General features: G+C 36.9%; 1 protein-coding gene across 5 annotated transcripts in view; it reads right to left on the bottom strand.

Moving 5' to 3' along the window:
- Nucleotides 1-16,640, bottom strand: part of PRIM2 (DNA primase subunit 2) — a 318,962-nt gene that overhangs the window by 236,639 nt on the left and 65,683 nt on the right. For all 5 annotated transcript variants that reach the window (XM_057699483.1, XM_057699484.1, XM_057699487.1 and 2 more), the window contains exon 6: nt 5,529-5,624. In XM_057699483.1, the coding sequence (XP_057555466.1) occupies nt 5,529-5,624 (96 nt within the window). The remainder of the gene's footprint in view (nt 1-5,528; nt 5,625-16,640) is intronic.

Here is a 16,640-nt window from a genome sequence, read left to right as displayed (position 1 = left end):
GATTCGATAGAGGAATTAAAAGCTTTACAAACAAGCAACAGCTAAGAGGATTCCGCACCACCAAATAAGCCCTACAAAAAATGCTAAAGGAACTTCTCTAAGTGGGAAACACAAGAGAAGAAAAGGACCTACAAAAACAAAAACACTTAAGAAAATGGTAATAGGAACATACAGATCGATAATTACCTTGAATGTAAATGGATTAAATGCTCCAACCAGAAGACACAAACTGGCTGAATGGATACAAAAAACAAGACCCACGTATACACTATCTAAAAGAGACCCACTTCAGACCTAGGGACACATACAGACTGAAAGTGAGGGAATGGAAAAAAAATATTCCATGGAAATAGAAATCAAAACAAAGTTAGAGTAGCACTGCTCATATCAGATAAAATAAACTTTAAAATAAAGAATGTTACAAGAGACAAGAAAGGACACTTCATAATGATCAAGGGATCAATCCAAGAAGAAGAGATAACAATTAAAAACATATATGCACCCAATACAGGAGCATCTCAATACATAAGGCAAATGCTAACAACTATAAAAGAGGAAACTGACAGTAACCCAATCATAGTGGGGGACTTTAACCCCCCCACTTACACCAATGGACAGATCATCCACACAGAAAATTAATAAGGAAACACAAGCTTTAAATGACACAACAGACCAGATAGATTTAATTGATATTTATAGGACCTTCCATCTGAAAACAGTAGATTACACATTCTTCTCAAGTGCACATGGAACATTCTTCAGGATAGATCACATATTGGGTCACAAATCAAGCCTTGGTAAATTTAAGAAAACTGAAATCATATCAAGCATCTTTTCTGAACACAACACTATGAGATTAGAAATCAATTACAAGAAAAAAACTGTAAAAAACACAAATACATGGAGGCTAAACAATACGCTACTAAATAATCAACAGATCACTGAAGAAATCAAAGAGGAAATCAAAAAATACCTAGAGACAAATGACAGTGAAAACACAATGATCCAAAACCAATGGGATACAGCAAAGGCAGTTCTATGAGGGAAGTTTATAGCAAAACAATCCTACTTCAAGAAACAAGAAAAATCCCAAATAAACAATCTCACCTTACACCTAAAGAAACTAGAGAAGAGCAAACAAAACCCAAAGTTAACAGAAGGAAAGAAACCATAAAGATCAGAGCAGAAATAAATGAAATAGAAACAAACAAAACAATAGCAAAGATCAATAAAACTAAAAGCTGGTTTTTTGAGAAGATAAACAAAATTGATAAACCTTTAGCAAGACTCATCAAGAAAAAGAGTGAGAGGACTCAAATCAATAAAATTAGAAATGAAACAGGAGGAGTTACAATGGACATAGCAGAAATAAAAAGCATCATGAGAGAATACTAAAAACAACTATACACCAGTAAAATGCACAACCTGGAAAAAATGGACAAATTCTTAGAAAGGTATAACATTCCAAGACTGAATCACGAAGGAATAGAAAATATGAACACCAATCACAAGTAATGAAATTGAAACTGTAATTAAAAATCTTCCAAGAAACAAAAGTCCAGGATCAGATGGCTTCAAAGGTGAATTCTATCAAACATTTAGAGAAGAGCTAACAGCTAACACCCATCCTCCTCTAACTCTTCCAAAAAATTGCAGAGGAAGGAACATTCCCAAACTCATTCTACAAGGGCACCATCACCCTGATACCAAAACCAGGCAAAGATACTACAAAAAAAGAAAATTACAGACCAATATTACCGATGAATTCGATGCAAAAATCCTCAACAAAATACTAGCAAACAGAATCCAACAACACATTAAAAGGATCATACACCATGATCAAGTGGGATTTATCCCAGGGACACAAGGATTCTTCAATAAATGAAAATCAATCAGTTTGATATACCATATTAACAAATTGAGGAATAAAAATGATATGATCATCTCAATAAACACAGAAAGAGCTTTTGACAAAATTCAACACCCATTTATGATAAAAACTCTCCAGAAAATGAGCATAGAGGGAACCTACCTCAACATAATAAAGGCCATATATGACACACCCACAGCAAACATCATTCTCAGTGGTGAAAAACTGCAAGCAATCCCTCTAAGATCAGGAACAATACAAGGATGTCCACTTTAGCCACTCTTATTTAACATAGTTTTGGAAGTCCTTGCCACAGCAATCAGAGAAGAAAAAGAAATAAAAGAAATCCAAATTGGAAAAGAAGTAAAACTGTCACTGTTTCCAGATGACAATACTATACGTAGAAAATCCTAAAGATGCCACCAGAAAACTGCAGCTAATGAATTAATTTGATAAAGTTGCAGGATTCCAAATTAACACACAGAAATCTCTTGCATTCCTATACACTAACAATGAAAGATCATAAAGAGAAATTAAGGAAACAATCCCATTCACCTTTGCAACAAAAGGAATAAATCTAACTAAAGAGGTAAAAGACCTGTACTCAGAAAAAACTATAAACACTGATGGAAGAAATCAAAGATGACACAAACAGATGGAGAAATATACCATGTTCTTAAATTGGAAGAATCAACATTGTGAAAATAACTATACTACCCAAAGCAATCTACAGATTCAATGCAATCCCGATCAAATTACCAATGGCATTTTCTACAGAACTAGAAAAAAAAATCCTAAAATTTGTATGGAGACACAAAAGACCCTGAATAGCTAAAGCAATCTTGAGGGGAAAAAATGGAACTAGAGAAATCAGGCTTCCTGACTTCAGACTATACTACAAAGCTACGGTAATCAAGACAGTATGGTACTGGCACAAAAACAGAAATATAGATCAATGCAACAGCACAGAAAGCCCAGAGATAAACTATGGTCAACTAATCTATGATAAAGGCAGCAAGGATATACAATGGAGAAAACACAGCCTCTTCAATAAATGGTGCTGGGAAAACTGGATAGCTATATGTAAAATGAAATTAGAACACTACCTAACACCACACAAAAATAAACTCAAAATGGATTAAAGGCCTAAATGTAAGGCTGGACATTATAAGACTCTTAGAGGAAAATATAGGAAAAACACTCTTTGACATAAATCACAGCAAGATCTTTTTTGACGCACCTCCTAGAGTAATGGAAATAAAAACAAAAATAAACAAGTGGGACCTAATGAAACTTAAAAGCTTTTGCACAGCAAAGGAAACCATAAACAAAATGAAAAGACAACCCTCAGAATGGGAGAAAATACTTGCCAATGAAGCAACGGACAAAGGATTAATCTCCAAAATACACAAGCAGCTCACGCCGCTCAACAACAAAAAAAAAAAAAAAACCCCAATCAAAAAATGGGCAGAAGACCTAAATAGGCATTTCTCCAAAGAAGATATAGACATGGCCAAGAGGCACATGAAAAGTTGCTTAACATCACTAATAATGATAGAAATGTAAATCAAAGCTAGAATGAGGTATCACCTTACACCAATTAGAATGGCCATCATCAGAAAATCTACAAACAATAAATGCTGGAAAGAATGTGGAGAAAAGGGAATCCTCCTGCACTGTTGGTGGGAATGTAAATTGATACAGCCACTCAAATGGAGAACAATATGGAGGTTCCTTAAAAAACTAAAAATGGAATTATCATATGACCCAGCAATCCCACTGCTGTGCATATACCCAATGAAAATGATAATTCAAAAAGACACATGCACCCCAATGTTCACTGCAGCATTATTTACAATAGCCAGGTCGTGGAAGCACCCTAAATGTCCATCAACAGATGAATGGATAAAGAAGATGTGGTACATATACACAATGGAATATTACTCAGCCATAAACAGGAACAAAATTGGGACACTTGTAGGGACATGGATGGACCTAGAGACTGTCACAGAGAGTGAAGTAAGTTAGAAAGAGAAAAACAAATATCGTATATTAATGCATATGTGTGCAATCTAGAAAAATAGTACCGATCAACCAGTTTGCAAGGCAGAAATAGAGACACAGATGTAGAGAACAAACATATTGACACCAGGGGGGGAAAGCAGGGGGTTAAGGGTTGGGGTGGAATGAATTGGGAGATTGGGCTTGCCATATATACATTACTAATAAGGAAAAAAAGTATCAAATTGTGTACTTTAAATATATGCAGTTTATTGTATGTCAATTATATCTCAATAAAAGTTCTTAAAAAAATAAATTTAAAAAAAAAAGAGGTAAAAAAGTTAGTTAAAAAAAAAAGTGATCCCCAAACAGGCTATTTGCCCAAATTTTATGGAAGAGTTGAATCTATATGCCCATAATTCTTCAATATGTTGAATGACACCACAAAATAACCAGATCATGTGTTTTTACAGAACGTTTCTGATTAATTTACAGATTTCTACATATAGCACACAATCCTTGCCCTGAAACAGTTCACCACTTGGTTGAAGAAACAAAGACAGACCCCAGTGGACAGTCCGATAGATGCACAGAGCAGCAGCGGTGACCCAGCACCACACAGGTGGCTCACACAGGACACAAAAGGCAGCAATAAGAGGGTTTATTCCCATAATCCAGGCAACGACAGGGCAGGGAAGTCTGAAAAGGTGAGCTCCAGCCCAGGCTCTTTTCCTGACTGCTTCTTGACCTTGGTGGTCAGATCTAGAACACTGGGGAGGAAAGGGACCTGATGAGGCAGGAGAGGGGGCTGGGGAGGTGTTCTTCAGCACTGCTATTGGAGCATGATTCTAGCTTATTGGGGCAGTCGCAGCAGAAGGCAAATCACCCAAAGAAAAGCAACGGGTGACTGACATGAAGGCCAGCAAGGGGAAACCTGTGGTGCAGGAGGAGTGGATGCTGGCTCCCTGGCCCTGAGGGTGGACGCTGACCAGACTGGGATGGGGGTGAGGGGGTGGAGAAGGGGGAAGGAGGGGAGCAGAGCAGGGGGGACAGGATGCCCATGGAGGCAGGACCCGCACCAGACCCCGGGCATTCACAGCATGCAGCCGTGCCCCACCCCTGTTTCCTCAGCGCCACAGCCCCACACCAGGCTCCCACGGGCAGGATCCTGTGCTGAGGGTGCAGGGACAAAGGTGTGGGGGCAGGGGCCGGACCTGGGCAAGGGGAAGAAGGCCAGCCCAAGGGGAGCCCAGACCAAGGAGGTGGGCTGCAGGGGACCCCAGGGCATGCAAGAGGTTCCCGTGCAGGGCAGCATGGGAGCAAGGGGTGGTGGGAACGACACAAGAGGACCTTGCAGGACATCCCAGCCCCAGCGCAGCCCGAGGCCAAGCACAGTAAGGAGAGTGGAACCTACGGTGGGTCAGCACCCAAGCAGGGCTGGGGGGTCTGTGCAGCACAGCCCTGGGTGGGGAGCAACACATCCCAGAGGTGAAGGCATCCCAGGGGTGAAGGCATCCCAGGCGTGACGACAACATCCAAGCAGGAGAGGGAGAGGATGCTCCCATAAGAGGCTACACAAACCCATCAATTAAACATGGATACAAACGCAATGTGATATATTTAACAAAACTAGGAAGTATTTTAAAAGTGTACCTACCTTATAAACTGACTCCAGCTCCAACTGAGCCCCACCTAAACTGTATGATGAAGCCATAATATCCTGTTCTCGGAGACTCTTCTCTTCATCACTTATCTAAAAGGAAACATATTTTATATTATTAAAAAATTAAAGTTCACATTCAGTTTCAGTAAAGTATTGGCTAGCCAAAAAGTGCCTTTGGTTTTTAAGTAATAATAGAAGACATATTTTTCATTTTCACCAAGAACTCTATTGAACAACATATGAACATTTTGTTCCACTACCTTCTGCCATTTCTCAGGCAACTTTATAAATCCATCTTCCCAAAACTTTTTATCTTTTTGATCAAAGAACTATCTCAGGTGCCTTTTACAGTCTTCCAGGGAATTGGACATTTTTCCATTAAGAGAATATTGTAAAGACCGAAATAAATGGAAATCTGAAGGTGCAATGTCTGGTGAATATGGCGGATGAATCAGAACTTCCCAGCCAAGTCTTAACAGATTTTGCCTGGTCATCAAAGAAACATGCAGTCGTGTGTTATCCTGATGGAAGGTTATGAGTTTTCTGTTGACTAATTCTGGACTCTTTTTGTTGAGTGCTGTCTTCAGTTAGTTGGTCTAATTGGGAGCAGTACTTGGAATTAATTGTTTGGTTTTCCAGAAGGAAATCATAATAGAGGACTCCCTTCCAATCCCACCATATACACAACATCACCTTCTTTGGATGAAGACCGGTCATTGGTGTAGTTGGTGGTGGTTCATTTCACTTGTCCCCATGACATCTTCCCTTTCACATTATTGTACAGTATTCACTTTTCATCACCCATCACAATTTGTTTTAAAAACAGAACATTTTCATTACATTTAAGTAGAGAATTGCATGTGGAAATATGGTCAAGTAGGTTTTTTCCCCTATCTGGAGCCCAAACATCAAAGGGATTCACATAACCAAGCTGCTGCAGATGATTCTCAATGCTTGATTTGGGTATTCTGAGTATGTCGGCTATCTCCCATGTGGTATAACATTGACTGTTCTCAATTAATGTCTCGATTTGATCGCTATCAACTTCAACTGGTCTTCCCAACTATGGAGCATCGTCCAGCAAGAAATCTCCAGCACAAAACCTTACAAACCACTTTTGACACGTTCAATCAGTCACAACACCTTCTTCACACACTGCACAAATCTTTTTTTGTGTTTCAGTTGCATTTTTACCTTTCTTAAAATAATAAAGCATAACACGCCAAAAATGTTCCTTTTTTCCTTCCATCTTCAATATTAAAATGGCTACACAAAAATTCATTAATTTTGATAAGTCTTTTTTAAAATGCATGCTGATGTGACAGCTGTCACGTAAATTCTAACAAAAGTGTTTCAAGTGAACTTGAAGACAACTAAGTGCTACTAGAGCCATCTTAAGAAAAAACTGAATGAACCTTTTGGCCAACCCAATACTTTTCTGTTCTAGTGAAGATTCTATACTTCTTTAAACTTTCAAAACCCTGATATTTCAAATCATTCCTAATACAATTATTAATCATTACTATCATCAATGAAGCCAAATATGGAAGAAAATTTAAATTCAATATACTTTCAAATTTCTACTCTGTCAATTTCTAAGGACACATACCAAAAGAACACTAGCAAAGAAACAGTGTCCTGGACTAGCCAGACCCACAGACTCATGAAAGAAGAAAATGAAAACCTTTCTGAAGAAAGATCCAGTTCTCCTAGGGCTCAATATAGTCCCCGAGTAATAGTCTCCAAATACAATCTCTAACACACAAAGAAAACACACACGCAAGGAAACAAGACTCTGTCAGTGGGAACCAGACTGGTAAGACCAAAAGTATAAGGATTGAGAAAAAAAGAAACAGAATTTTCATTATTTACAGATTATGTGATTAGAATCCTTAGAAAATCCAGAAGAATCCACAGATAAATTATTAGACCTACTGACCTAATTAAGCAAGGTTTCTGGATACAATGTCAAATACGGAAAAACCAATCATGTTTCTATGTGCAGGCAGCCAAATTTAATAATGGGCTTTTTTTTAAAACTGCCATTCACAACAGGATTAAAACTATCAGGTATTTGGGAATATATCTAACAAAAGATGTACAAAGCCTCCAGGAAAAAAAAGAAAAAAACATGTAAAACCTTACTGAAGGAAACTGGAGATAATCTAAATAACAGAGACATCACATAAACATGCATCAGAAAATGTAATACTATAAATGTATCAACTCTCCTCAAATTAGCCTGCAGATGCAATACACTCTCAAGCAAAATCACAATGGCTTACGTGTCTGTGTTGCTTCTAGAATGTATAGGGACACACAAAGTGCCAAGGAAAGCCAAGACGGAAAAAGACAGTCATCCAAAAGAAAAATGAGCAAAAGATAGAACAGACACTTCACAACTGAGAAAATTCTAAGAGCCAATAAATACAATCATATCCTGTCTTATTCCACTTTGTTTTCTTGTACTTCCCAGATATTGTTTTGTTTTTTTTTAACAAATTGAAGGTTTATGGCAACCCCATGTTGAGCAAGTCTATTGACACCATTTTTCCAACAGCATTTGCTCTCTGTGTCTCTGTGCCACATTTTCATAATTCTCACAATATTTCAAAGTTTCATTATTATTATATTTGAGAGCACTGAACAAACATGTATCATCAAAATCAATGCAAGAGAGTCATCAACTGAAAACTACCACCTCAATTCCTTTTTGGTAATGAACAGGATAAAAATACAGAAACTAAAAATGTAACATAACTAGATGTCATGAGACGTCTCATAGGCAAAAATTTTAAAGGGTGTCACAGTACACATTACATATAATCAACACTCATTCTAGAGTGTTTAAATCGAGGTTTAGCAATAGCAAATACTTCTCTAAGAGCTAACACCAGATTATTCTCCTTTAGTATTGGCTTTGTTTACATGTATCTGTTGAGAGTAACTTCTCTACTTAATTGACTATTTATTTACCTTCTACTTTGTATTCCATAGGATAAATCCTTCAAAGCCCAAATATACAACCAGGTACACAATGCAGAGACTATTTGAGAAGAGGTAGGTATCTTTCAGAGCCAAGCTGTAATTCTCAAAAAGCAACTGATAACCTAAGAAACTGACTAGGGAGACATGGTGAAAGGGAACAAGATATTTGCACATCCTCATGATGATCTTTCACTATTCTTTAAGTGATTTCCAAGTTAAATATAAAAAGTATTTCAAATTTGTGCAGTGAACATTTACTTATTTGAAATTAAATAAAAACTTAATATACATGCCTGTTCTCCCCAGCATTCATGGGGATAATCATAACTGATTGCATAGATTGTTTTTTGCCCAAATGGTTTTGACTGGATCTGGCAATACGGAAGCTGAGGCCAAATGTGTTAACCCACAATCACTTATTATAGCAACAAAGGATTAGGTAACTTTGAACATACAGATGTTTGCCATAATAATATCTAGGGTTTTAACTGAACAAATCCCATAGCAAAATGTAAGTACCACTAAGACTTCTCCACCACTAATACAGGAGAATACAGTATCTCTCTTTCCCTAAACTCAACTCAAATATTTGTATTAATCATACCACAGGTGTTTATAAGCAATTAACTGCTCACCAAGTAACTGTCAGGTAAGCAGGGGAAGCACACTTCAGCTCAACTGTCACACACTTAGGTATACAGTCAAGGTTCAATTTAAACAAAATTCAAGGCCTTGAATAAAAACTAAAGTAGATTATTAAAGAATGTGGTAAGACTGTCTTTCACTGAAATCTTCTCTACCCGAACAACAACAACAAAAAATTATCTTCACTTTACTTAGATTAGAAATGAATAAAATTCTAAGAGATTCAGTGTGTTTCTAAACTGTTCACCCAAAGTAACCAGGTACATTCTGAATAATGCACATTCTATCTGAAATTAACGTCATTTCCTACGTTATAGCCTTCCAGTAAATATTCTGCTTTTCCTTGGTGAATTAAAAAGTTCATCCATTTGCCACACACATCTAAACCTTCATTTATCTATTTAATAATAGACAAAATTCAAAAGATCAAAGTAAGAGAATTCTCACTGAAAAATACAGAATGACTGTCTGAAACTTTACTAATTAGTATAAACTTCTATTGACTTCATTACTTCAAATGTCTAAAATAATCTTGAGTATTCTCTTCTGCTTTTGGTATAAAAACTACTGGGGAAAATATGAGCATAGTTCACTTTTTCAGTCTCCTCTAATGACGTTAACTACTGGATGCCTAGAAAAAACTCATTCTCTAAAAGAGCAAGACAAAATAAAACAGCTTCTGCTTCTACTAACAAAGGATCTCATGTAACAGTAAAAATAGCTACAGTGGAACAATTATAAAAGCAGAATAACTGAGTAGAAAGTATACAGTTTTTGTAACTGCAGAAACCTAAGTTCAAATCTTAAAAAAGTGAATTAACCTCCTCACACCTCGGTTCCTTCACTGGTAAAATGAAGAAAATAATACCCTGTTTCATGTACTTTTTGTCAGAATTGAGTAAAATACAGTATGTAAAGTGCCTAGAATAGGCCTAACAAACAGCATGCATTTAATAAATGGCAAATATTTACTATTACTATCAGTAATGTACATTTTGATTAGCCTGTTTTCCAAGAACACAGTGAAACATTTTTGACCCACATGATCAAGATGGCAAAGTAGGCAGATCCTGAGCTCACCTCCTCCTACAAACATACCAAAACTACACCTACATACAGAACAACTCTCTCTGAGAATAACCTGAAGACTAGCAGAATAGCTCTGAGAAGCATAGGAGGGGCAGAGACACTAGCTAGTCAAGACCCACAACCACAGAGCAGCAACCCACAAGCAAGAGGAGATATCACAAACTCAGAGGTTCCCCTCCCTCAGGAGCAAAGGGTTTGAGCCCCATATCAGGCACCCCAGACCTGGGGACTGTAGGCACCAGGTAGGTGAGCCCACTTAACTGGCTTTGAAAACCAGCAGTGCTTATACACAGGAGCTGAAGGAAATCAAAACTCCACTCTTAAAGGTCTCAAGCACAAACTCATTCACTGGGAGTCCCAGCACAGAGGCAGCAGTTTAAAAAGAGCCTCATGCGCTAGACAGCTTGCCAAGGCCACCCCAGCACACCCCAAATCCACTCTAGCACCAACCATCCCAAGGCAACAGCCCCAACATGTCCTGGAAAAGCCCTCACCCCAAAGCTGACCCAGCACATACAGTCTACACCAGGAATACTCCTATGCAAGAACACACCTCCAAAACCAGGAGATGTAATGTTTCACCTAATTCACAGAAACAAACACAGAAAGTCAAACAAAATGAGGGGACAGGAGATTTGTTCCAAACAAAAGAACAAAATAAAATCCCAGGGGAAAACCCTAATGAAATGGAGATAAGTAACTTATTTGATAAAGAGTTCAAAGCAATGATCACAAAGATGCTCACAGAACTCAGGAGAAGAATGGAGGAACACAATGAGAATTTCAACAAAGAGAAAATATAAAAAAGAAACAATCAGTACTAAAGAATACAACAACTGAAATGAAAAATACATTAGAGGAAATAAATAGCATTTTAGATGACACATAAGACCACATAAGCAACAAGGAAGAAAGAATAGTGAAACAACCAATCAGAACAGAAAAAAGAAAACAGAATTTTTAAAAATAATTTAAGGGAACTCTAGGATGACATCAAATGCACTAACATTCATATTACAGGCCCTAGAAGAAGGGAGAAAGAGGCAGAAAATCTATTCAATAAATAATGGCTGACAACTTCCCTAGACTAGGGAAAAAAAAAAAAAAAACCACATACACATGCAGCTCCAGGAAGCACTGAATCCCAAACAAGATGAACCCAAGAGATGCACACCAAGACATATCATAACTAAAATGGGGAAAGTTAATGATAGGGAGAGAATTTTTAAGGCAGCAAGAGAAAAACAGTGAGTCACATACAAAGGAACCCCCAAAAGGCTATCAGCTGACTTTGCAGACCACAAGTGAGTGAGTGGCATGATGTACCTAAAGCAATGAAAGGAAAAAAGTTACAACCAAGAACACCCTGGGAAGCTATCATTCAGAACTGAAGGAGAGTTAAAGAGTTCCCCAGACAAACAAAAACTAAGAGTTCATCACCGCTAAATCAGCCTTACAAATGTTAAAGGGTCTTTAAGCAGAAAAGGCTACAACTAGAAATAAGAAAATATGTAAAAGAAAAAAAATCTCGTAGCTAAAGGCAAATATATAGTAAAGACATTATTTTAATGGATCATCCATTTAAAAAGCCAGTATGAACATTAAAAAAGTCATAAAATCAACTATAATTACAATAAGCAATTAAGAAACACAGAGTAAAAAAAAAGTGTTTATGATGCCAAAAACATTAAATGTAGCAGGGAGGAACAAAAAGGTAATGCTTTTAGAATTCATTCAAACTCAAGCAAATATCAAGTTAAAACAAATACACACACACACACACACGCACAAACATATATATACATATATGAACCTCACGGTAATCACCGACCAAAACCTTACAAGAGATACACAAAAAATAAAGATAAAGGAATCCAAATGTAGCACTAAAGAAAACCATCAAACCACAAGGGAAGACAACAAGAGAAGAAAAGAGGAACAGAGAGAAACTACAAAAACAACCAGAAAACAATAACAAAATGGCAATAAGTACATCACTATTAGTAATTACTTTAAATGTAAATGGACTAAATTTGCAAATAGAAAGATATAGGGTAGTTGAATGGGTTTAAAAAAAAATAAGACCCATCTATAGCCTGCCTACAAGAGACTCACTTCAGATCTAAAGACACACATAGGCTGAAAGTGAAGAAATGAAAAAAAAAAATACTCCATGAAAATGAAAAGAAAGCTGGGATAGAAATACTTGTATCAGGTATAAGATTTTTTAAAACAAATACTGTAACAAAAGACCAAGAAGGACATTACATAATGATAAAGAGGTCAATCTAACAAGAGAATACAATGTTTGCAAATATTTATGCACCCAACATAGGAGCATATAAATATATAAAGCAAACATTAACAGACATAAAGGGAGAAACAGACAGTAATGCAATAATAGTAGAGGACTTTAACATCCCACTTACATTAATGGACAGACAAAAAATCAATAAGGAAATGGTGACTTTAAACAATACATTAGACCAGATGGACTTAATAGATGTGTGTATGTATAAACATTTATATATATATACACATATACATACATAAACATTTGTTTATATATATAAACATTCCATCCAAAAGCAGCAGAACTCACATTCTTTTCAAGTGCACATGTGACATTCTCCAGGATAGATTACATGCTAGGCCACAAAACAAGTCTCAATAAATTAAAGAAGACTCAAATCACATCTGATCACAACAGTATGACACTTGAAATCAATTACAAGAAAACTGGAAAAACAAAAACATGTGGAGGCTGAATATCATGCTACTAAACAACTAATCAGTGAACAAAGAAATCTAAAAGGAAATCAGAAAATACCTAGAGACATATGAAAATGGAAACCCAATGATTCAAAAACCATGGGATGCAGCAAAAGCAATTCTAAGAAAAAAGCTCACAGCAATACACACCTACCTCAAGAAACAAAACTAAAATAAACAATCTGACTTTACACTTAAAGGAACTAGAAAAAGAAGAACCAACAAAACCTAAAATTAGTAGAAGGAAGGAAATTAAACAGACCAGAGTGGATATAAATGAAATATAGACTAAAAAAATAATAGAAAAGATCAATGAAACTAAAAGCTGGTTCTTTGAAAAGATAAACAAATTAGACAAACCTTTAGCCAGACTCACCAAGAAAAAAACAAAATGGGGGTGGGGGGACAAATAAATAAAATCACAAATGAAAGAGAATTTACAACCAATACTACAAAAACACAGTCATTAAAGACTCTACAATAATTATATGCCCACAAATTGGACAACCTAGGAATAATGGATAAGTTCCTAGATATACACAATCTTCCAAAACTGAATCAGGAAGAAATAGAAAATCTGAACAGACTAATTATTGAATCAGTAGTTAAAAAAAAAAAAATCCAACAAACAAAAGTCCAGGACCAGATGCCTTCACAGAGGAACTGTACCAAATATTTAAAGGGGAGTTAAAACCTATCCTTCTCAAACTATTTCAAAAAACTGAAGAGGAACAAATACTGCCAAACTTATTCTACAAGTCCAATATCACCCTGATACAAAACCAGACAGAGACAATACAGAAAAAGAAAAGAAGCCACTATCCCTGATGAACACAGATGAAAAATCATCAACAAAATATTAGCAAAAGAAATTCAACAATACATTAAAAAGATTACACACCATGACTGAGGTTTAGTATTGGGAATGCAAGCATGGTTAATATCTGCAAATCAATGTGCTAAACCACAATAATAAACCAAAGAAAAGAAATCACACAATCATCTCAAAAGATGCAGAAAAGCATTTAACAAAATCCAACATTCATTTATGATTAAAAAAAAATCTATGTATAGAGGGGACATACTCAACATAATAAAGGCCACATACAACAAACCCATAGCTAACATTTTGCCTGATGGTGAAAAGCTGAAAAACATGGATGTCCATTCTCATCACTTTTATTCAACACAGTATTGGAATCCTAGCCACAACAAACAGACAAGAAAAAGAAATGAAAGGCATCCAAACTGGAAGGAAGTAAAAGTCACTCTTTGCAGATAACATACCACATATAGAAAAACTCAAGACTCCACCAAAAAAAAACTATTAGAACTAATAAATTCATGCAGTAAAGTTACAGAATATAAAATTAACATATAGAAATCTGTTGCATTTCAGTACACTAGTAACTATCAGAAAGAGAAATTAAGCAAATTGCATCAAATAAATAAGATACCTAAATTTAACCAAGGAGGCTAAAGACCTGTACTCTGAAAACTATAAGACAGGGAAGAAAAAATGAAGACAATACAAATAATTGGAAATACCATGGTCATGAAATGAAAGAATAAATATTGTTAAAATGTCCATTCTACCCCAAAAAATCTACAGTCAATGCAATCCCTATCAAATTACCCATGGCATTTTTCACAGAACTAGAACAGTCCTAAACAGTTTTAACTAGAATAGTCCTAAAATTTGTATGGAACCACAAAAGACCCCAACTGGCCAAAGCAATTTTGAAAAAGAAAAACAAACTTGGAAGCATTGTGTTCCTGATTTCCAACTATACTACAAAGCTACAGTAATCAAAATAGTATGGTACTGTCACAAAAACACACACATAGATCAGTGGAACAGAATCAAAAGTTCAGAAATAAACCCACACTTTTTTGATAAGTTAATTTACTACAAAGGAGCAAAGAACTTACAAAATGGAAAAGACAGTCTCTTCAATAAATGGTGTTAGGAAAACTGGACAGCTACATGCAAAAGAATGAAATGACCATTTCCCAACACCATGTAAAAAATAAACTCAAAATGGGTTAAAGGTTTAAATGTAAGATGTGAAAGCATAAAAATTCTCGAAGGGAACACAGGCAGTATGTTGTCTGACATCAGTTTCAGCAATTTTTTTTGGGGGGGGGGGTGGGAATCTGTCACCCCAGGCAAGAAAAGCAAAAGCAAAAATAAACATGTGGGACTACATCACATTAAAAAGCTTTTTCAGAACAAAAAAAAATTGTCAGCGCAACAAAAATGCTGCCTACTGAATGGGAGAAGATATCTGCAATGATAACTGATACAGGGTTAATATCCAAAATAGATGAAAAACTCATATAACTTAATATCAAAAAACAAAAAATCTGGTTAAAAACTGGGCAGAGGATCTGAGTAGACATTTTTTCCAAAGAAGACAAACAGATGGCCAACAGGCACACAAACAGATGCTGAACATCACTACTCACGAGGGAAATGCAAATCAGAACCACAATAAGATACCACCTCACACCTGTCAGAATGGCTATTGAAAAGATAAATTTTGGTGAGGGTGTGCAGAAAAGGGAACCCTGATACACTGTTGGTGGGAATGTAAATTGGTGCAGCCACTATGGAAAACAGCATGGAGACTCCCCAAAAAACTAAAAATAAAACTACCATACAATACAGCAATTCCACTCCTGGGTATTTATGCAAAGAAAACAAAGACACTAATTCAAAAAGATACTTGCACCCCTATGTTCATTGCAGCATTATTTACAATTGCCAAGATATGGAATTAATCTAAGTGTCTACTGATAGACAAATGGATAAAGAAGATGTGGTATATGTAAACACAATAGAATATTACTCAGCCATGAATGACATCTTGCTACTTGTGATAACAGGGATTCACCTAAAGTGTATTATGCTAAGTGAAATAAATCTGAGAAAAACAAATACTATATGATTTCACCTACATGTGGAATTTAAACACCGAAACAAAAGAACAAACATAGAACAGAAACAGATTCATAGATAGAACAAACCAGTTTTTGCCAGAAGAAGGGGAGGGGGGAAGGGAAAATAGGTGAAGGTTATTAAGAGGTACAAACTTCTAGTGATAAAATAAGTAAGTTGGGAGTCAAGATGGCCGCATGGGAGGACACAGAGTTCACGTCTCCCCACAACTAGGCCAGCTGCCCAACACTAGTGGGAGACCTCAAGGCCCAAGGAGACAGGAGGAACCCCTGAGCTACAGGGTAGAAAGTGGGAGGAAACAGAGGGGAAGAGAAGTGGAGGCTGGACAGGACCAGCGCCACTGAGGGGTGGCTGTGGAAGGGGGGAGGTTCCTGCTTGGAAGGATCCTCATGGTCTCAGGATCAGAGGGGAGCACATCTAGAGTTTCCCCAGCCAATAGGGCTGGGAAGCCTACTGGGCTCCCAGACCAGATCCTCTGCCCTCCAAGGCCCTCTCGGGGCCACTGGGGTTCTAGGGGCATAGGAGGGAGGCAGGAGAGGGGAAGAGGAGGGGAGGTAGACTGGTGGGGGCACCTTCCAAGATCAGAGGACCAGGGGAGGTGCGGAGGGCATCTCTGCTGCCCATTCAGGCCCTAGGAAGCCTGCTGGGCT

This window comes from Hippopotamus amphibius, chromosome 11 (assembly GCF_030028045.1).
Source record: "Hippopotamus amphibius kiboko isolate mHipAmp2 chromosome 11, mHipAmp2.hap2, whole genome shotgun sequence".
NCBI lineage: Eukaryota > Metazoa > Chordata > Mammalia > Artiodactyla > Hippopotamidae > Hippopotamus > Hippopotamus amphibius.
Note: the sequence above shows the minus strand (reverse complement) of the source record. Positions and strands in the feature narration are given on the sequence as shown.